Here is a 22,215-nt window from a genome sequence, read left to right as displayed (position 1 = left end):
TTGCAATTAACCGTCAAGAGGATTGACAAACCCTCTTGATCGCGTTGGATACAAGTATTTGTCCTTTTGTGTATGGGCGTTGTTCACGAGGTTTCGCGTGGTTCTCCCACTGGATTGATAACCTTAGTTTTTAACTAAGAGAAATACTTGTCTCTACTGTACTGCATCATCTATCCTCTTCAAGAAAATACCAACACAGCTCACAAGTAGCACTTGGCCGTGCCCTGACTCGAAGGAGAGGAGGAGCGAGGCGCCGTGCAGTCCAGGGCCTTATGGCCGAAGAAGCGGCAACGGCGGCAACAGATGTCACGCTGGCATTCAACCCGTGGGTGACCAAAGCCAAGGCGCCGGGGGCATTCTCCATGGACGGGTGGGGAGGAAGACCGCGGGAGCGGCCCGACTGCCGTCGGGGACGCTTGCGACGGTGCTCCTTGGCCAACTCCAAGGCGGCCTCAGGACGCGACTCGAGTAGATGGATCTCAGAGCGCACGCAGTGCGCGGGAGGTGGCGGCGAGGGGCGGTTCGACAACGGCGGCGAGGAAAGCGTGAGCGTCGCGCGCAACCAGCGCCTTGTGGTAGGACGACGTGGCCTCGATGGACCCGACCGAGGAGGGGATGAAGACGAGCCACCGGAGCTCGCGAGGGCAGCCACCGGGTAGGGGGAGCAGTTCATGCCTGGGCTAGGGGGGTGGGCGACGGGGCCAGAGTGGCCATCGACACGGAAGCGATGGGCGCCGAGGCCGGAGCGGCCGCGGGCGAGGGCTAGGGTGGCGGGGCTAGGGGAGCGCGACCGAAAATTAGCGATGGACTGGCAAAAACACCGATGACTTTATTTTTTTTATTACGTGAAGAGGATTAATGACTTTATACTTAGGTAGGTACAGATTGGGGGCAATCGGCAATATATGTTCTTTCATGGAAGCTTATCCGAACAATACTGCTGCAGATGCAAGGCATTTTCCTGCGAACCATCCGATCGAAAATCAAGGGCCTGATATGAAGGTAGTGTAAGGAAGACGGGAAAGCCTAGTACGCCGACGCCCTTCTCAAGGCGCTCGCCTCGGCGTTGCGTCCGCAGCGACACCGCCTCCGTTCCCTTCGTCGCCGCGCCAGCAGTCAACACCGCCGCCCCCGGTGACTCGTCGAATGCGGCCGTTCCCAGGTCGCCGCCCGCCGTTGCCGCCACCGCCGTGACCAAAAGGGATGCGCGTCGTCCCCTCAGCTTTTCTCCGTCGCGCCGCCTCGATGTCCTCTCACTACAACGTACGTGCCCCTTTGGGCTTCCTCCTCCCTATCAATCCCTGACATCTAAACCCCCCTTTACCCTTCTGCCCTTTTGCAGCGCCAAGGATCCTCGCGACCTCACCGCGGATACTCCTCCCGCCCCCCGCCGCCTTCCGCCTACGCCGACGCCGAGCTCGTCAGCGGCGATTCTTACCTCAGTACTGAGCCCGCTGCCAACGATTCCGTCCGCCGCGGCGGGGGTCCTCGCGCGCCTCCACCGCAGTACAGGCACGGGCCGCAGTTCCAGCCGCCGCCGCCGTACGTATATGGCTACGGCCAACCTCAACCGCAGCCGCAGCCGCAGCTGCAGGTTCAGCCTTACGGGTTTGTGCCGTACAACTACAACCATCCGCCGCAGACGCCGTTCCCAGGCTCTCAGTACGGCTATGGGACTCCGTATCAGTACGGTCACTGGCATCCACATTCATTTTCAACAATACCAGTTTGAATTGCAATATTTGATGGCTGTGAAGCCTACTGTCGGTAACATCGCCTTCCATTTTATATCTGCTTTAACAACATGCTGAAACCAACACAATCAAGCTATCATTTGGAGATGATGTTGTTTACCTTTGCTATATTTGTTTGATGTTAAGATTGTTGTACTTATCATGCCTTTCCACTACTTATGCAGGACAACAATGGGAGTGGCCACCATTTTCCGTCGAGGTTAGCTCCATCCCTTGGCTTGTACTCCCCCCGTCATTCCATAATGTAGTGCATATAGATCCAGGCCTGGACACTACTTAACTTCTAATATTGACTTGTTGCTTCTAGGTACATATGCCTTTGGCAAGGATCCACACATCGACCATTTTTTGCGTATGGGGCAATGAGATATTGATGAACAAGCATCAAGTGAGGAATCTGATAAGGATTATTAGCAAAAATATACGAATGGTGGCAAGCAAATTATTTATTTATGCTCTATCCAACACAATAGTGAGCTGTAGGATGGTAGCTACAAACTCTGCAGCCTTCTCTTTTTACTGCCCATAATGAGTTGTTAGACAACAATGTCTGAATCTTTTTCGTTCCTAGTGGTTACCGAAGCAGTTCACTCAAGATTACCTCGTAAAGTACATGATTGGTGGACACGCAATGAAGGTTAAAGTATTTCATCCAGACTACAATGAGCATCGAGAAGTCCTAATGAAGACAGTGAAGGATGGACGGGCAGCCATCACACGGGGCTGTCCTAGAGTCATGCGCACATTACGCATGGAGGAGGGCACAATATGGGCATTCCGCTTCACCTTCTCCAGCAACCAGAATGTCTTTCGCCTCTCTCTTTACAGTCTTTAGTACAACCGTGGTTCATCATTCTTTACTTGGTGCTTCTGTAGTTCTTCAGTATATGTACCTGTGCACCGAATTATGGATTCGTGGTTGAACATATATTTGTAATAAACATGGTTGGATATGAAATAAGTGATTGCCCACTTTCAAATTCAAAACATGTGATTTTTAAATTAGGGATTAATTATGAACTAATTAAGGATTACACTGCACACGGTTTGCGAAAGCGAAACGTCTGCGATGTACGTGGAGATCAGAAACGTTTTTAGGATTCACTACGTGTGCGGTCAATCTCCAGTGCACACACGACTTTTTGTTGAAAACTGTTTGCGTTAGGCCACCTTGCGCAAACGTTTACCACATAAAAGTGTGTGTGATGGATAACCTTTGCCACACAGTTTCTTCTACGCACCGTGTGTGATGCATTCAATAACGCAAACGATAAAATTATTAATATCGTGTGCAATTGCAACGCTATCATAAACGATTTAACGGGAAAAATTGTGTGTGATATACCTGTGAACGGAAACGTTTTCCTTAGAGCGATTATGTGGGATGTACATACAAACGGAAACGTTTAACAGGGACTGACTGTGTGGGATGTACTTGCGACCGGAAACAATTTCGCCTGTATAATTGTATTTCTCTATTGTACGTATTTCCGTATTTGAGCGCTCGCCGGTCGCACACGACCTCATTTTGCCGAGCGTGTGTGCCAGGGGGCATATCCCCGACGGTTTTTGGGTCGTGTGGGAAGGACCCCCCTATCGCCCACACTCACTTGGCGACGGTTCCAAATGTCGTCGCAGAAATGGGTTAAAAACCGTTTGTTTAGCACTGACGCGCACCAGTGAACATACGTACTTCCCTTTGTCCATCGGTATGTTACTTGCCCGAGATTCGATCGTCGGTATCTTTATACCTAGTTCAATCTCGTTATCGTCATGTCTCTTTACTCGTTCCGTAATACACCACCTTATGACTAACTCCTTTAGTCATTTGCTTGCAAGCTTATGATGTGTATTACCTAGAGGGCCCAGAAATATCTCTTCGATACTCAGAGTGACAAATCCTAATCTCAATGTATGCCAACTCAACAAACACCTTTGGAGATACCTGTAGAGCATATTTATAATCACCCAGTACGTTGTGACGTTTGATAGCACATAAGGTACTCCTCCAGTATCCGGGAGTTGCATAATCTCATAGTCGAAGGAATATGTATTTGACATTAAGAAAGCAATAGCAATAAAACCGAACTATCATTATGCTAAGCTAACGGATGGGTCTTGTCCATCACATAATTCTCCTAATGATGTGATCCCATTATCAAATGACAACACATGTCTATGGTTAGGAAACCTTAACCATCTTTGATCAACGAGCTAGTCTAGTAGAGGCTTACTAGGGACACGGTATTTGTTTATGTATTCACACATGTATTTAAGTTTCCGATCAATACAATTCTAGCATGAATAATAAACCATTATCATGAATAAGGAAATATAAAATAACAACTTCATTATTGCCTCTAGGGCATATTTCATTCAATCGTTAGGATCCGATGAATTGTAGGTTTATGATCAGATTATTCATGAGAAATATTTGAGTCTTTTTAAATTCTTATATGCATGATTCTTATAGCTTTGTATATCTATCCGATCTATCTATTTGGTTTGACCAGCTAGATCGATTTATCTTACAATGGAAGAGGTGCTTTGTAATGAGTTCAATCTTGTGGTGCCCTATATCCCAATGACAGAAAGGGACAAGACACGTATTTGTATTGTTTTCATTAAGGAGAAAACGACGGGGTTTATTCACATTGGTTGAGTTTACTCCGTCTACATCATGTCATCTTGCTGAAGGCGTTACTTAATACTCTAGATGCACGTTGGATATCGGTCGATGGGTGGACTAATAGTAGTAGATGCAGGCAGGAGTCAGTCTATTTGTCTTAGACATGATGCCTACATACATGATCATTGCCTTGGATATCGTCATAACTATGCGATTTTCTATCAATTGCCCAACAATAATTTGTTTACCCACCGTATGTTTTTTATTTGAGAAAGAAGTCTCTAGTGAAAATTATGCCTCCCGGGTCTACCTTTATCATATATTAAAATCCAAAAATACCTTGCTGCAATTTATTTACCATTCTTTTTGTGTGTGTTTTTGTTTATCTATCTATCATTATCAGATTTGATCCTTGCAATTAACCGTCAAGAGGATTGACAAACCCTCTTGATCGCGTTGGATACAAGTATTTGTCCTTTTGTGTATGGGCGTTGTTCACGAGGTTTCGCGTGGTTCTCCCACTGGATTGATAACCTTAGTTTTTAACTAAGAGAAATACTTGTCTCTACTGTACTGCATCATCTATCCTCTTCAAGAAAATACCAACACAGCTCACAAGTAGCACTTGGCCGTGCCCTGACTCGAAGGAGAGGAGGAGCGAGGCGCCGTGCAGTCCAGGGCCTTATGGCCGAAGAAGCGGCAACGGCGGCAACAGATGTCACGCTGGCATTCAACCCGTGGGTGACCAAAGCCAAGGCGCCGGGGGCATTCTCCATGGACGGGTGGGGAGGAAGACCGCGGGAGCGGCCCGACTGCCGTCGGGGACGCTTGCGACGGTGCTCCTTGGCCAACTCCAAGGCGGCCTCAGGACGCGACTCGAGTAGATGGATCTCAGAGCGCACGCAGTGCGCGGGAGGTGGCGGCGAGGGGCGGTTCGACAACGGCGGCGAGGAAAGCGTGAGCGTCGCGCGCAACCAGCGCCTTGTGGTAGGACGACGTGGCCTCGATGGACCCGACCGAGGAGGGGATGAAGACGAGCCACCGGAGCTCGCGAGGGCAGCCACCGGGTAGGGGGAGCAGTTCATGCCTGGGCTAGGGGGGTGGGCGACGGGGCCAGAGTGGCCATCGACACGGAAGCGATGGGCGCCGAGGCCGGAGCGGCCGCGGGCGAGGGCTAGGGTGGTGGGGCTAGGGGAGCGCGACCGAAAATTAGCGATGGACTGGCAAAAACACCGATGACTTTATTTTTTTTTATTACGTGAAGAGGATTAATGACTTTATACTTAGGTAGGTACAGATTGGGGGCAATCGGCAATATATGTTCTTTCATGGAAGCTTATCCGAACAATACTGCTGCAGATGCAAGGCATTTTCCTGCGAACCATCCGATCGAAAATCAAGGGCCTGATATGAAGGTAGTGTAAGGAAGACGGGAAAGCCTAGTACGCCGACGCCCTTCTCAAGGCGCTCGCCTCGGCGTTGCGTCCGCAGCGACACCGCCTCCGTTCCCTTCGTCGCCGCGCCAGCAGTCAACACCGCCGCCCCCGGTGACTCGTCGAATGCGGCCGTTCCCAGGTCGCCGCCCGCCGTTGCCGCCACCGCCGTGACCAAAAGGGATGCGCGTCGTCCCCTCAGCTTTTCTCCGTCGCGCCGCCTCGATGTCCTCTCACTACAACGTACGTGCCCCTTTGGGCTTCCTCCTCCCTATCAATCCCTGACATCTAAACCCCCCTTTACCCTTCTGCCCTTTTGCAGCGCCAAGGATCCTCGCGACCTCACCGCGGATACTCCTCCCGCCCCCCGCCGCCTTCCGCCTACGCCGACGCCGAGCTCGTCAGCGGCGATTCTTACCTCAGTACTGAGCCCGCTGCCAACGATTCCGTCCGCCGCGGCGGGGGTCCTCGCGCGCCTCCACCGCAGTACAGGCACGGGCCGCAGTTCCAGCCGCCGCCGCCGTACGTATATGGCTACGGCCAACCTCAACCGCAGCCGCAGCCGCAGCTGCAGGTTCAGCCTTACGGGTTTGTGCCGTACAACTACAACCATCCGCCGCAGACGCCGTTCCCAGGCTCTCAGTACGGCTATGGGACTCCGTATCAGTACGGTCACTGGCATCCACAGCCATACAGAGTTGTGCCACCGAATGGAGGGTTCCTGCCACAGAATGCTGGGTTCCGACCTGCGGCGCCGCAGCTGCATCCAAGTCTGGCACAGTACAAACGAGAGTGGCGATCTGTGCAGAAGCTGCCACCTCGCCATGCTGGTAGCATCTCAATGCTTAACATTTATTTGTTTGCAGCAATGTGTTGCAAAACCATCATAGGAGCATTACTCTCAAGTCCAAGCATTATACTCGTTTTACTTATTATAGTAATTATTCCTAGCTCTATCTCATAACTGAAAGCTTTCTTAATAATGATTGCAACCGTGTCATTTATAGCTAGTATTATTCTCATGATGAAGAACTTGGAATTTGATTTCCAAATCTAGATAGATGCCTTTGGAGAATTTGATTTCCAAATCTAGATAGATGCCTTTGGAGCAGTAATGCTAGATGTACAGGTTTTTTCGGGGGATTTACAGGCTGCTTAGCAATGATTGGCGGGGGATTGATTAAGGGGCGCGGGCCCACTGGTGAAAATCAGGGGGGGGGGGATTAGAAGAGCGCACGATCCCCAGCCCGTACAACCCTGTAGAAAAACTCCGTACATTTAGCATTATTTCCTTTGGAGTCGTGAACTGTGAAGCGACAGTTCTAATTGATGTGCTAAGGGACATTAAATGTGTCGGTATATCTGTGATATGCTTGCGGAGAGTTTTGCTTGTGTTATTTTCCAAACTTAGTATGTGTGCGAGATCCTCATTATTCTTGTAAAAGAATACAGTTCTTGCTCTTGTATTTTGAGTATGGACTTTTGATTCTGCAGAGAGGTTTAAGGTTCTGTCATACAATATACTGGCGGACTATCTGGCCCAGGAGCACCAAGATCTTTATAGAGACATACCATCATTCATCATGGACTGGAACTGGCGTAAGAATAGGATAGGTTTAGAGATCAGCTGGTGGCGTCCAGATATTATATGTTTTCAGGTAATTCTTAAGAAAAGCTGTTGTACTGCACCAATCTCAGCAGGTTGTGCTGATGTTGGCAAACTCAAGTCATGGCAAGGATAAAAATATGCCAATTTCCTAACTCCAATTGATGAATATATGTTATGAGCACTTTTCTTTCTTGTCCATGGAAGTCAGTCTTAAGTAAGTACGCCCTCCGTTCACAAATGTAAGATGTTCTAACTTTTTTCAGAATCAGACGTATATGGACACGTTTTAGTGTGTTTGTTCACTTATTTCAGTCCGTATGTAGTCCATATTGAAATATCCAAAACATCTTATATTTGTGAATGGAGGGAGTACAATATATGATCTGATGGGGGGTCTCTATTCATTCAATGTCAGCATTTCATTCCTTGCTTGAACTTTTGTTTCTTTTTGTAACCATCTTCTTTGTACTTGTAGGAGGTAGACAAATTTACAGACCTTGAGCAAGAAATGTCAGCCCGAGGATATAGCGGCATATGGAAGGTAATGTTCTAAGTTCATTTACACTCTGCTATATTGTAGGCATTTTCATTTACAGTGTTCACGGAAGTGACTGAAATATGTGTAGCATTTGCGGAATTGAATCTTTTTTTTTTGTCATTGAGGGAATAGGAACAAACTTTTTTTGAGTTCATGACTGTGATTTACACATTTGCTGAATGGTGACACAGATGCGGACCGGAAATGCTGTTGATGGATGTGCCATATTTTGGAGGACAGCAAGGTAATCAATTCAAGTTTTTCTTGTTTGTCTTTGTGTGGTGGAAAATTTGATCTACGGTTGTTATCCAAAATTCGGGGTGACCATATTAAATTTTCTTCAATTCATTTCATAGGGACATTCTTATGGTTATCTAAGACTTTTACCACTCACCAGGTTCCGGTTGTGTTATAAAGAAGACATTGAGTTCAATAAGCTTGGGCTTCGGGATAATGTTGCACAGCTTTGTGTTTTAGAAGTGAGTTTGGGATTATGGGCAATTAGATGAACACTTGAGCCTTTTCTTTTGGGTGCTACTGCTATGCTTACAGTCTTGCATGCCATCCAAATCTGCTAACCATTTTTTGCTGTAATGTACAGTCGGTGTTTCGAAGAAATGTGCAAACTGGGTCTACTCACTTATCTACTAGGTAATTGTGATTTGCAATACCCAGCATACTTATAATTGCTATTGTGCTATCTTCTGTTTCTCAGGTGTTTGTGTTTGAGATTTGTGGTTAGTTACTGTATCATATTTATATATTGTTTAAGACAGAAGAAATGAAGCACATATTTGTATGACTTACCCATGCTTATGCTTGTTCTTTTTGTCTCAAAGCCCTATCCATCCGCAACAAGCCAAACAAGTTGTTATATGTAACATTCATGTTCTTTATAATCCGAAGAGAGGGGACATAAAAGTTGGCCAGGTATATTGTTTTTTCCTCTGATACTTGTGTCTTAATTTCATGTATTTGCTGATACAATGCTCGTTTGCTCCTGACTTGGCTGCTTGACACATGCATTTCTGTTTTGTAATTGAATCAAGGTTTTGTTTGCATATTTGTCTAACTTTAGTTTAGCATATGTTTAACATGGTAAGAACATTACATTGTGTTAGACATTATTTAGTAAAAAACATCGATGTAACTTTGTTGAGTTCTGCTATGATATTTGATCATGTGATACTTTCTTGGCATCTTTTAAAGATTTGTCCATTGTGCCTTTCCCTTCTCTCTGCTGGTTTGCTGTATGAAGCATCATCTAGTGTTTCTTTTGCTCTTGACTATCTACCACTAGCATCCTTATGCACTTAATTTCATGCTGACTTTATTTCCTACAGATAAGGACACTGCTTGACCAAGCTTATGCTACATCTAAGAGGTGGAATGATGCTCCAGTAATACTCTGTGGGGACTTCAACGCTACACCGAAGGTAATATTCTAGTACTTAACTATGTATATTTGCATTCAAGAGTCCATTCTACTTCGCTATTTCTTATGCTGTTATACTCATTTTTAATACTAATAAGGTCTGTATGTTGCCCAGAGCCCGCTGTACAATTTTATATTAGAGCAAAAGGTAGAACAAATTGTCATTTTCTGCAGTTAACTAAGCATTAATGTTATATCATGGAGCTGAAACTTATGAAGCTTCACAATCATGCAGTTAAATTTGTTTGGGCTTGCAAGAAATGCTATATCAGGGCAGCAAACTAGTTCACATGGGCTTTATACTGGTTCTAACACATCTCGGTAAATCTTCTACTTGATGGAAGTGCACTTATTGAGTACTTATGTTGGACGCCACAATGTATCTGCAAAATCCTAACCTATCTTCACTTCAATGGTTGCTTTGTATCAGTTATACATTCCGTCCACCTTTATACACGACCAATGGTAGAGAGGGAAGAATAATTACTCGAAATGTCCATAAGCATCAAAGTGAAGCAAAAAGTTTGGTCAGAGATTCTTGCCTTGCTGGAAGAGAACCTGTTTTGACCGCTACTGCTTCAACATCTTGCTTTAACTCTGAATCGAGTAAATATTTTGGCAACAATATATCTTCTTCTGGCCCTAGTAATCTTGACGAGCAAGGATTATCAAGCTGTTTCGCAGGACTTGCAAAGGATGCCTGTAATTCTGATGGTGAAGCCCATGCAAAGGCAACTGAACGTGAAGAAGGTGCGGCTGTTGACAGCTCCTCTGAAGAATGTTCTGGAGGAATCAAAGCTGAATCAAAAGAACCTGACGTTGGTGGTGTCCAATGTTCACAAACTGATGTATGTGATGAGGCCTTCCAGTCAGATTCAAGTGAAGCAATTGATAGCAGACACCTACTTTCATCTGAATTATCTGGGCGTATAGATTCTGTCCGAGAATTAAGAGGTGTTAGCAGTAAGGATTCAAATTCCCAGGGAGACTTGTCTGGGAGTGTGATTTGTGAAGATGTCACAGGTGGTTTTGAAGGAAATAGTGTTCAATCAGATATGTCTTTGAATATATCAAAAGAAAACCCTGGTGAAAAGGAAAAGTGCAATGAATCTATGTCTGGCCATAACAATTGTACAGCTCCCGGGTCAGAATCATCCCATTTCAGTGATTCTCTAAAGTCTGCTGATGCACGGGGTAAAATGGGTAATATGAGAGTAGAAGAAGAAATTAATACAGGATCTCCAGTAAAATTAACACATCAAATAAATAGTACTACTTCAGATTCCTGTGGCAATGAGTGTACTCCTGAAGTAATCAACAACCATTTAGACTTGTATTCCTGTCCAGAAGAGTTTGGAAATCATGCTTGTTCTGTTGAGGATGATGTCGCAGCTAATGAAAATTTGTGCTCCAACGTGATATCTGACCCTACCTCCTTCAAAGAGTTCTCTGGTGATAATGAATGCTTACATGTGGATAATGATCAGCTGCCAAAAATTTCAAATGGTTCACAACATGCTCACAAGGTGGTTCCTTATGGAGGGTACTATAATGATCCATACAGGTGGACAGTAGATGAAATAAAGGCTGCTACTGGGAAGGAAGAATGTACTTATGTGGAACATAATTTGAAAGTAAGGAGTGTCTACACAGATGTGGAGGTAACTGATGCCTTCTTAATTTACTTGGCTGCATTTTCACCATTCATCTGTAACTGAAAACACCAGGACATTCACTATTATCTGTTTCTGAGTTATCGAACATTTGGGCAAGTTGTGCTTACAGTTCTTTAACTCTAAAAGCAGAAAGCAATGTACAGTTTTGTTTTAGTGAATAATGTTGTACAAGTACTAGTATATTTCAGGCTTTTGTGAGAACATAGTTGGTGCTTACTGATAACTTCATCAATCAGGATTTTAACGGGACAAAAGATGCCAATAAGGAGCCCTTGGTAACCAGTTACAACAGAAAATTTATGGGGACAGTGGACTACATATGGTAAGCAAGCTTTATTGAAACTCTTAAGCTATTCAAGTGCACCAGTATTTGACAATTTAATTTGCTGCCATTGACAACCTTGTAATATACAATGAAGGGCTTCTGAAGATCTTCAGACTGTTAGCGTGCTAGATACATTTCCGGAAGTGATTTTGAAGGAAGCTAATGGATTCCCCACAAAGGTACTACCTTATGAATATTTTTCTTATATTCCATACGTCTGCAATATGCGTTGTTTAAACTTTCCACAATATCCAATGTGTGACTGACTATGGTTTCTTATCCTAATATGCTAGTAGCAAAAAGATGACTTACTATGAAAATATTTCGTAATAAAAATCAAGTGCCATTGTTTTCATAGAGCTAGTGTTCTTACCATACAGGCATACACTATACCAACAACAACAACAACAACAACAACAACAACAACAAAGCCTTTAGTCCCAAACAAGTTGGGGTAGGCTAGAGGTGAAACCCATAAGATCTCGCGACCAACTCATGGCTCTCGCACCTGGATAGCAAGCTTCCACGCAACCCTGTCCATAGCTAGTTCTTTGGTGGTACTCCAATCCTTCAGGTCTCTCTTAATGGGCTCCTCCCACGTCAAATTTGGTCTACCCCGACCTCTCTTGACATTCTCTGCACGCTTTAGCCGTCCGCTATGCACTGGAGCTTCTGGAGGCCTGCGCCGAATATGCCCAAACCATCTCAGACGATGTTGGACAAACTTCTCTTCAATTGGTGCTATCCCAACTCTATCTCCTATATCATCATTCCAGACTCGATCCTTCCTCGTGTGGCCACACATCCATCTCAACATACGCATCTCCGCCACACCTAACCGTTGAACATGTCACCTTTTCACCTTTTAGTCGGCCAACACTCAGCGCCATACAACATTGCGGGTCGAACCGCCGTCCTGTAGAACTTGCCTTGTTATTTTTGTGGCACTGTCTTGTCACAGAGAATGCCAGAAGCTTGGCGCCACTTCATCCATCCGGCTTTGAATCGATGGTTCACATCTTCATCAATACCCCCATCCTCCTGCAGCATTGACCCCAAATATCGAAAGGTGTCCTTCTGAGGTACCACCTGCCCATCAAGGCTAACCTCCTCCTCCTCACACCTACTCCCTCCTTCCATATATATAGGGCCTAATGCGTTTTTCGAGGCTAACTTTGACCAAGTATTAGAGCAATTATATATGACATGCAAGTTACACAAAGCATACCGTCAAATTCGTACGTGAAATGAGCTTCCAATGATATAATTTTCACATTATATATCTCATGTATTATTAATCTTATCAATAGTCAAAGGCGGTCTTGAAAAACACATTAGGCCCTATATAGATGGAAGGAGGGAGTAGTAGTATTGAAACCGCACATCATGTACTCGGTTTTAGTTCTACTAAGCCTAAACCCTTTCGACTCCAAGGTTTGTCTCCATAACCCTAACTTCCTATTTACCCCCGTCCGACTATCGTCAACTAGCACCACATCACCCGCAAAGAGCATACACCATGGGATATCTCCTTGTATATCCCTTGTGACCTCATCCATCACCAAGGCAAAAAGATAAGGGCTCAAAGCTGACCTGTGATGCAGTCCTATCTTAATCGGGAAGTCATCAGTGTCGACATCACTTGTTCGAACACTTGTCACAACATTATCGTACATGTCCTTGATGAGGGTAATGTCCTTTACTGGGACTTTGTGTTTCTCCAAGGCCCACCACATGACATTTCGTGGTATCTTATCATAGGCCTTCTCCAAGTCAATGAACACCATATGCAAGTCCTTTTGCTCCCTGTATCTTTCCATAAGTTGTCATACCAAGAAACTGGCTTCTATGGTCGATCTCCCAGGCATGAAACCAAACTGATTTTTGGTCACGCTTGTCATTCTTCTTAAGCGCTAACGACTCTTTCCCATAGCTTCATTGCATGGCTCATCAGCTTAATTCCATGGTAATTAGTACAACTCTGAACATCCCCTTTGTTCTTGAAGATTGGTACTAATATACTCCGTCTCCATTCTTCTGGCATCTTGTTTGCCCGAAAAATGAGGTTGAAAAGCTTGGTTAGCCATACTACCGCTATGTCCCCGAGGCCTTTCCACACCTCAATGGGGATACAGTCAGGGCCCATCGCCTTGCCTCCTTTCATCCTTCTTAAAGCCTCCTTGACCTCAGACTCCTGGATTCGCCGCACGAAACGCATGGTAGTCTCATCAAAGGAGTCGTCCAGTTCATTGGTAGAACTCACATTCTCCCCATTGAACAGCTTGTCGAAGTACTCCCGCCATCTATGCTTAATCCCCTCGTCCTTCACTAGGAGTTGGTCTGCTCCGTCCATGCATTTGACTTGGCCAATATCCGTCGTCTTCCTCTCTCGGATCTTGGCCATCTTATAGATGTCCCTTCCACCTTCCTTCGTGCCTAACCGTTGGTAGAGGTCCTCATACGCCCGACCCCTTGCTTCACTGACAGCTCGCTTTGCGGCCTTCTTCGCCATCTTGTACTTCTCTATGTTGTCTGCACTCCTATCCAGGTATAGGCGTCTGAAACAATCTTTCTTCTCTTTAATCGCCTTCTGGACATCATCATTCCACCACCGGGTATCCTTATCTTTGCCTCTCCTTCCCCTGGACAAAGATAAAAGTGTTAATTTTAAAATGAAGTTTCTAAAATGTTTAGAGACAGAAGCAGCATGTTTGTCTCTTCAGTTCATGGCTTCTTTACTGGTTAACTGCTGTATCCTCATGACATCTTACTAATTGTGTCTATTTCTGTTGGTTGACAGAAATGGGGAAGTGATCATATCGCCTTGGTCTGCGAACTGGCGTTTAAGGAATGATGTTCATGAGACTGTAAGAGAGGGATTTCAGTGCCATTGAAGGCACACACATGACAAGACAACGGCTGCCTAGCACAAGCCTCAGGCGAAATAATCATACCCAGAACAATCGCTGAACATTTCTCCATCAATCACATTTAGTGTGTGTGTGTGTGTGTGTATATATATATATAGACACACACACACACACACACACATGGAAACCAAATTCCTGCTTTCTTAGGTCAATGTAAGAGCTCGCTAGCATTTTGTTTTTTACGGCATGCTTCGTAATTGTACATGAGACATAGGTCAAGTTTCTCAGTGTGAGCCCAGCAATGGACAACTGCTGTTGGCTTGGATGGACAAACTGCAGGCACCATGGCTTAGCTTAAGATGATACTCTCTCTGTAACATAATATAAGAAGTTTTTGACACTGTCATGGTGTCAAAAAACGTCTTATATTATGTTATGGAGGGAGTAAGTTACAATGTGATTGGACTAAAAAGAAACCATGCTATGAAAATCTGGAACAGTTGGTAGCTTTGAATTCTTCGACATAAGAAGCAGGTTTGGTGCATACTAAGACTCCTGACCGACACTGCATTATGAATTATAGTTCTACTATGCTTGCAGCCGTAATCTTGTCATATGGGGGCGTTGAATTCTTTGAAATAAGCAGGTGTATTTAATATCAGTCTCCTGACTGATGCTACATACACCCTCTATTCACTAATGTACTGTCAGAACGTCCTACATTAGAAATAGGCCTATATGGAACCTGATTTGGCGGGCTGGAGTGCCGCAAAAAAGTGAAAATTCTTGCAGGGAAGGCGGTCATTGGGGCACTGGCTACCCAAGTGCATGCAGTATAGGCACTTACGTACTAGTGCTACTTTGTGGATTAGAATAGGACAGCTCTTTCCATGCACTAGTTGCGTGTACAGAGGCAATGGCGTTGTGGAATGACATGTGTTCTAGGTGGCCTTTGCCGGGAACGAGTACTTGCTGGACAATGGAAAAGAGTGGCTAGTGGCTTCTGAACGTACTTGCAAATTGTTCGGACAAAGTGCAGGATATGATAATTATGTTGGTCTGGCGAGTGCGGCAAGTTCGTACAGATGTAACACATGGTAAAGAAGCTGCTCCGGTGGAGGTCTTAGTAGAGTTTTTGGACAGTTATTTCAAATCAATTCAGCAGGCAAATAAGTATAGTACAGAAGAGACTGTGAAAGAAAAAATGGGGAAGGAGGAGTGGTTGACGGTACCAACTAAAAAACCCCAAGCGTGGTACAAACCGTGGCCGCCGCCGATGCCGGGCAAGGTAGCTTTATCAGTGGATGGCTTCTTTTTAGCCGAAGACGGGTCAGCAGGGTCAGGCACGGGTCAGCAGGGTCAGGCATGATACTAAGGAATTGGGAATTGAGACGGGAGTGTTATTTTCTCGGCACACCGTCACTTATGTCATTGCAATGATGCTCTTGAGGCGAAGCTACATGCGATAATGGAGGGGATGGCATTGTCTATCGAGCATACTACTCTTTCGGTGGTTGTTCAATCGGATTCGACGATGACATTGTCTATTCTAACTTCTAATGAGTTGGACCGGTCGGCATATGAGCATCTCATCTTAGAGATTAAGGATCTGATGTAGGAAGGGAGTTTATTCCTATAAAAATTTTTAGGGATCAAAATAGAGTAGCAGATCATCTGGTAAATCATGGTAGAATTGATCATCGTACGGCTTGTTGACTTCACAGAGGTCATCCATGTACAACTAAACTTTTGTCGGCGGATTATAACTCTACATTTTTGAAATAAAACTCCCATTTCACTCGGAAAAAAGAACATCTTACATTAGTGAACAAGGTACTCGCTCGGATCCGGAGGGAGTAGTATTATTTATGGGGGGCCTTCCGGTCGGATTGGAAGGTCACAACGCACGCTTGCTTCATTCAAGAATACGTTGTATAATTGCAAAAGAAGCTTGTCAATGTGAATACTTATTCTTTTTTTTAAAAGATTCGGGTTGTCGGGCTTCATTGATTTAGAAGAAAGCAATAAGAAACATGGTGATCAAGCGATGAGTGGGGTGTTACATGATGAGTGGGGTGTTACATAGAAAACGGAAAAAGAAAAGCAAAAGGATGCTCGGCGCGAATACTTATTCTTGTTTGCATGCTTTACCTGGATTTGCTGATCCTCGTTGCCCAAGAATTAAAATTGCTTCAGTGGATTTTGTGGGAGTCAGAAAGTAGTGCCTGAGGTTAAAGACGGGGGTGGGGTGGTTAGAGCATCTCCAACCGTTGCCCCCCCCCCCCCCCCAGGCGGCTCGAAAAATCGCCACCTAGGGGCGAACCTGCGATAAAATCGGCCTGGGGTGATCGGGTTCCCAGCCGTCGGCCTTAGGTGCCTGTTTTAATTTTTTTAAACATTTATTTGACTAAAATTCGGTGAACGGGACAAATATTCCGCGAAACAATACATAATTTCGGCGAACTGAAATAGTTTTTTTTACATAGATAAAATACTTAAGAAAATAAACGCGACTACAGGGTGAATAACACGCTGAGAGAGGCAAAGTCGCCGCCGCCGTTGTCCTCGTCGTCCTTCTTCTTCACGCGGTCGCCCCTGCTGAACCCCTGCCCGGGGTCGCACTAGCGGACCGGTGGCGGTGCGTCGTCGTCGCTGTCGTTGTCGAGGACAACGACGCCTCCCTCGTCGCGGTCACAGTGCCGAGCGGCGAACTTCTCTAGGGCGAGGCGCTGGCGCTCTAGCTCCGTCCGTGCCCAGTCTTCGCGCGCCCACTTCAAGGCTGCCGCGTCGTCCAACCCGGGCTCCGTCTTCACGCCGATGAGCCCTGGCTCCGTCTTCACGGCGGAGAGCCCCGACTCCGTCTACGGCTTGACGAAGCGGGGAGGAGCCGAGAAGGAGGCGCGCCCACCCTCGTTGATGATGACGCCGGTGCTGCGGGTGCGCCGGCTGAGCGGCGTCTCCGCGGACTCGGCCTTGACGCTGTAGAGCGCCGGCGAGCCGGAGGAGTGGGAGGAGGAGTGAGAGGAGGAGGAACAGGAGCCGGTCTTCCTCGGCATCCATTGGCCGCCGCTCCCGCGCGCGGCCGGGACGGCATGGTACGTCAGCGGCGGGTCGTTACTGCCCTCGAGGTGTTGGAGGACGGCGTGGAGAGTGCGACCGGGGCGCCCCACCACAGGCGGCGGTCCTCGCCGTTCTTCGTCCCCCATACCACCGGCGCCCCGTTGGTGGAGGCCAGCCGCACCGCCTGCCGGCGCTGGAAGTACGCCGCCCATGCCTCGTGGTTGCCGGCAGCATACTGCGGGAGGGCCCGCTGCTCCTCCCTCGGCGACGCCCGCACGTGGTCGACCTCGTCAGTGAAGTAGTCGGGGCGCGTGGTGATGTTTGGCAAAGGGGGAATGGGGACGCCACCGATGCTGAGCTTCCACCACCCCGGCGCACGCATGTCAAGAGGCGCCGAGACGTTGGTCTCAAACAACAGGTAGGCTTCCCACTCGTGCAACGAGCAGTGGCCGAAGCCATTGGCCGCCGCCCCATCGCCGGGGAACCTCTCACCCATCGTTGCGGCTGGGCACGGGGAGAGAGGGGAGGAACTTCGACGGCGGCGACGCACGGGGAGAGAGAGAGAGAGAGCTCAGCGGCTGTGGGCGGGGTGCGGCCAGAGGCGAGGGGAGGCGCTGCTTATATAGCGTCCGGGGGTGTGGGCGCCGTGTGTACGCGTGGCAGGAGGTGGTGCGTCGCCGCGCCGCCCGTGAGGAATCAAAGGCTGACCGGGGGCAGCCTTGGCATTGATTCCCCGCGGGAAACCGAGGTGAGGACGACGAGGCACGGGGTCGCTGACTCGGCGGGCCCGCCGTTCTTTCACGCCACAACCGATTGCCCCGGCGCCCCCAGGCACCCCCAGTGCGTCGGGTCCAGCCTGGGTCCGCCGACGCCAGTTCCGGCCCAAACCGGTGAAAAACAGGCTCCTGGAGGCGCGATTGGGCCGATTTTTAGGCGCCGGCGCTGAAAAATCTCCCGAGGAGCCTGTTGGGGGCGCGGCTGAAGATGCTCTTAGCAGCAGCGTCTCGATTAGGCTTTGCCAGGACAATGTTGGAGATGGGTACGCCGTGGTTGGACTTGGCGTCGCTGGTGAGGCATGTCAGTAAGTTAATGGCACAGGTTCTAGGGCTCATTCGGTTTGGAGGAAATCAAAACGTAGGAATTAGGAGTAGTATAGAAATTTGATAGGATGTCACTTGCCATCCTAAGAAATTGACTTGCCTTGTTCCTACGCGCAAAATGAGCTTTGAATGGATATGTAGTTTCCTCCAAAAACACAGAAAATGAGTAGTATTCCTACGAAATTTTTTGTACGCATTTGCTACAAATCGAATGCATATATAAGAAAATTTTCGTCAGAATTCTTGTTTCAATGTTTTTCCTATGAAAATCCTCTAAATCGAATGAGGCCCTAGTTGGATTGGATGGAGCCGGAAATAGGGAGGGCTTGCTGCCATTGGCCGTGGCATCGCCGGCGGAGGTGTGGCACAGTAGGTTGATAGTGCAGATTCTGGTCGGATTGGGCAAAGCCGGATATGAGGTGGGCTTTGGCCATGGTGTCACTAGCGGAGGCATGGCCGCGTGCCACTAGGTTGATGGTGCAGGTTCTGGTCGGATTAGACGGGGATGGCTCCCAAGGCCTCACTGGAGGCGAGGCAAGGGGCAGGTGTCGGGGTGCGGCTAGAATATATCTCGTCGGTCGTTGTGGGAAGAGAAGAAAACAGATGGAGGTAAAGATAAAAGCCCTCGGGAGTCAATCGAGCGGCTAAAAAATTTGGTTGATTTAAAAAAAACAAGCAAATGATGTGTATTGGTCCCTTTCTTCACGCTCTTGGTCATGTCATGTTATGCCTAATCATTTTGTCTATTGCTCTTGTCTCCTGCCCTAGTGTCATCATCCCGCCCCTAGATCCTACGTCCAACTGAGTACGGAGATATCATCCAACCCATTGGTGGAGACAGAGACAAAGGTTAGGGAGTCCAAAGGGGTAATGTGAATATGTATGATGCAACAATATGCCAATTGGAGGGAGGGACAAGGGTAGTGGTATGAATACAAGATGCAACAATATTGACATGAGCTTCAAAAAAAGAAAATGTGACCGGGTTCCATAGACATCACCATGTCTAAGCTCACCGCCACCCAAGAAGGCCGAGGAAGCACCAATTGGACCAATGCCAAGGGCTCATGAAAATGACAGACTCCCCACTTGGTAATGGCTCAGGATGGTGTGCTAACTAATTCTTGAACCTTGTTTGTGCTTAGGGTTGAAGGTGAGGACCGTGAAGAAGCAAGGAATAATCGTGAAGATGAAAATTCAGATCGAGAAGGCATGGAGCAAGGATAATGAGTGTCTTTGCTGTGTTGTGGGACTGTCTGGGCCAAAGCCCCGAACCGTCCTGCATTGAAGCTGTCACCTGGAAGAAATCTAGCTAGAACTGTCTAGGAGTGACCATGCGCACCTTTGGGTCTAGGCGCATGTGTAGTTTTCTAGTCCCTAGTTGTTGTTGTTTTGCGTTGAGCCTATATATAGCTGTACCTCTGCTCATGTCTAGGGTTAGAGCTAAGAATAGACAATTGGATAGTAGAGGTTAGCTCCTTCCTTCTCCCCATGTAGGATACAAGGCCTCCTCTTGTGGAGATGTATGAGATCTCCTCTTCAGGAGAAGATCATGCACCTTTGTTCTTCCATTTCCTTTTTGGATTGTGTTGAACATGTGGGTTGGAAAACAATTGCAACCCCTCGGGTCAGGTCAGAGCCGACGGCCGCTGGGGTCGAGACAGAAGCCCACGCGCTAGGGCCGGGGTCTCTGGGGTGGGCAGGGTCGTCCGGGATGAAGATGGACTCCGAGTCTGGAGACGACTTCATGGACGACTTCTGCATGTGCTCAACGGAGACGCCGGGTGGGATTGCTTGCCGGGTAGAGCCTATCTTGGCTAGTGTGTCGCTGGCCTCGTTGTCCGCGCGGGGGACGTGGAGGAACTCACAGCCGTCGAAGCCGCCGGTGAGCTGCTGGACCAAGAAGCGGTAGCTAGCCATGTTCGCATCTCTGGCGTCCCATTTGCCAAGAACTTGTTGCACCACCAAGTCCAAGTCGCCTTAGCAGAGGATGCGCCGCATGCCGAACTCTTTGTCCAGCCGGAGGCCGTCCATGAGGGCTTCATACTCAGCAATGTTGTTGGAGGCGGCTAAGTGGATCTACAATGCGTACCACAGCCGGTCGCCCTTGGGGGAAGACAACACGATGCCGACTCCCAAGCTGGAGTGCATATTGGAGCCGTCAAAGTGCATGCGCCAGTGCATCGAGTCGGGTTTCGGTGGCAGGTACTGGGTCTTTGTCCAGTCGAGGAGGAAATCAACAAGTACCTAGGACTTGATGGTGGTGCGAGGCTCGTAGAGGATTGTGTGGCCGACTAGCTCTATGGCCCGCTTGGCCACCCGGCCGGAGGCATCTCGACAACCCATGATCTCGTCGATGGGGGGCATGCTCACCACGGTGACGGTGTGCTCCTGGAAATACTGCTTCAGCTTCTTGGTGATGAAGTACACGCCATAACACATCTTCTGGTAGTGGAGGTAGTTCTGCTTGGAGGCGGAGAGCACCTCGCTCAGGTAGTGCACCGGACGCTGGACCGGCTGAATCTTGACCTCCTCCGGACGCTCGACCACCAGCATCGTGCTGACTGCCTGCGAGGTGGCGGCGATGTACAATAAAAGCGGCTCCTTACCAGTCGGCGCGACCAGAACGGGAATGATGGAGAGCATGTGCTTGAGGTCGCGGAAGGCTTCGTCTGCCTGGTCGTTCCACTCGAACGTTGACGTCTTCTACATCAGCTGATATAGGGGCAGGGCCCTCTCGCCCAGACGGCTGAGTAACTGGCTGAGAGAGGCCAAGCAGCCGGTGAATTTATAGACACTGCACAGCCGAGTCGGCTTGTGCATACACTCGATGGCCCTGGTCTTCTCCGGATTGGCCTCAATGCCGCGCTCTGAGACAAGGAGGCTGAGTAGCTGGCCGGCTGGCACGCCGAACACGCACTTCTCTGTATTGAGCTTGATCTGGTACCGGCACATATTGGTGAAGGTTTCCTTGAGGTCGGCTAGGAGGGTGAGGCGTTGCTTGGTCTTCACCACAATGTCATCGACGTAGACATGCACGTTTCAGCCGAGTTGGTGCAGCAGACACATTTGCATGCAACACTCGAAGGTGGCACCGCCATTCTTCAAGCCGAACGACATGGTGAAAGTGCAACTAATTTCTGGGTGGTTTTGATAATTCATAACAACATATAGCTCATTGAAGTAATATCCATTCAAGTTAAATATTTTAGAAAGTACAATGATTGGCATAGCATGGACTAGAGATGTGGACCCCTCAAAATGCTAAGGATAAAGATTGGCAAAAGCTCAAGACTCTTCATTTTTATTTTAGTGATCCAAGATCACATTGAGTCCATAGGAAAGCCAATACTATTAAAAGGGAACGAGGTGTTGCTTAATGGTCTACTTGCTCAAAGTGCTTAGTGATATTGCTCCAAAACCCTCAACCACTTTCTCATTTTCACATATGTCCAAAACTCAAAGTCAAACTCGGCCCCACCGATTTGATCTATCCGGCGCCACCGAGTTCATTTGACCTAGCCACTGCCAGAAACCCTAGACAATTCGGTCACACTGACACGGATCTCGGTCTCACCGAGATGGCCTTGCAAACTCTCTGTTGCCTATTGTAATTATTTCGGTCTCACCGAAATGTGCAATCGGTCCCACCGAGTTTGCCTGACCAACTCTTTGTTGCCTTATTGCTTCACTTCGGTCTAACCCAGTTGATGCAATCGGTGCCACCGAGATGAGGTTTTGCCCTAACCCTAGCATATCGGCCCCACCGAGTTGATCATGTTGGTC

At 47.7% G+C, this 22,215-nt stretch overlaps 1 protein-coding gene and 1 pseudogene across 2 annotated transcripts; one reads left to right on the top strand and one right to left on the bottom strand.

The window, feature by feature from the left end:
* The first annotated feature begins 1,049 nt into the window (after nucleotides 1-1,049).
* On the top strand, nucleotides 1,050-14,819 carry LOC125544979 (DNAse I-like superfamily protein). Of its 2 annotated transcripts, XM_087547205.1 has the most exons (17): nucleotides 1,050-1,263; nucleotides 1,343-1,691; nucleotides 2,341-2,363; nucleotides 6,460-6,646; nucleotides 7,311-7,474; nucleotides 7,901-7,966; nucleotides 8,155-8,207; nucleotides 8,361-8,442; nucleotides 8,565-8,614; nucleotides 8,803-8,893; nucleotides 9,307-9,399; nucleotides 9,514-9,546; nucleotides 9,634-9,719; nucleotides 9,829-11,059; nucleotides 11,311-11,396; nucleotides 11,494-11,578; nucleotides 14,200-14,819. In XM_087547205.1, exons 1-17 carry the CDS (start codon nucleotides 1,204-1,206, stop codon nucleotides 14,251-14,253), a joined length of 2,793 nt encoding a protein of 930 aa, XP_087403331.1. In that variant the 5' UTR covers nucleotides 1,050-1,203; the 3' UTR covers nucleotides 14,254-14,819. The 2 variants fall into 2 exon arrangements, with proteins under 2 accessions (XP_087403331.1, XP_087403329.1); XM_087547203.1 differs by lacking the exons at nucleotides 1,050-1,263; nucleotides 1,343-1,691; nucleotides 2,341-2,363 and adding an exon at nucleotides 5,846-6,059 and having other exon boundaries at nucleotides 6,139-6,646.
* A 2,146-nt stretch (nucleotides 14,820-16,965) lies between these two features.
* On the bottom strand, nucleotides 16,966-20,349 carry LOC147979846 (uncharacterized; annotated as a pseudogene).
* Nucleotides 20,350-22,215: the final 1,866 nt, after the last annotated feature.

This window comes from Triticum urartu, chromosome 3A, assembly GCF_056163025.1.
Source record: "Triticum urartu cultivar PI428250 chromosome 3A, HENAU_Tu73, whole genome shotgun sequence".
NCBI classification, from domain to species: domain Eukaryota; kingdom Viridiplantae; phylum Streptophyta; class Magnoliopsida; order Poales; family Poaceae; genus Triticum; species Triticum urartu.
The sequence above is the reverse complement of the archived record's forward strand: the minus strand, read 5'-3'. Positions and strand labels throughout refer to the sequence as shown.

What these genes read in the sequence shown, in the direction of transcription:
- LOC125544979 (XM_087547205.1), top strand. Translation starts at nt 1,204, where the DNA reads ATGCGCGTCGTCCCCTCAGCTTTTCTCCGTCGCGCCGCCTCGATGTCC. An exon ending in TGGGACTCCGTATCAGTACG is followed by an intron (nt 1,692 to 2,340) that starts GTCACTGGCATC and finishes TTACCGAAGCAG; the next exon opens with TTCACTCAAGATTACCTCGT. An exon ending in GATATAGCGGCATATGGAAG is followed by an intron (nt 7,967 to 8,154) that starts GTAATGTTCTAA and finishes ATGGTGACACAG; the next exon opens with ATGCGGACCGGAAATGCTGT.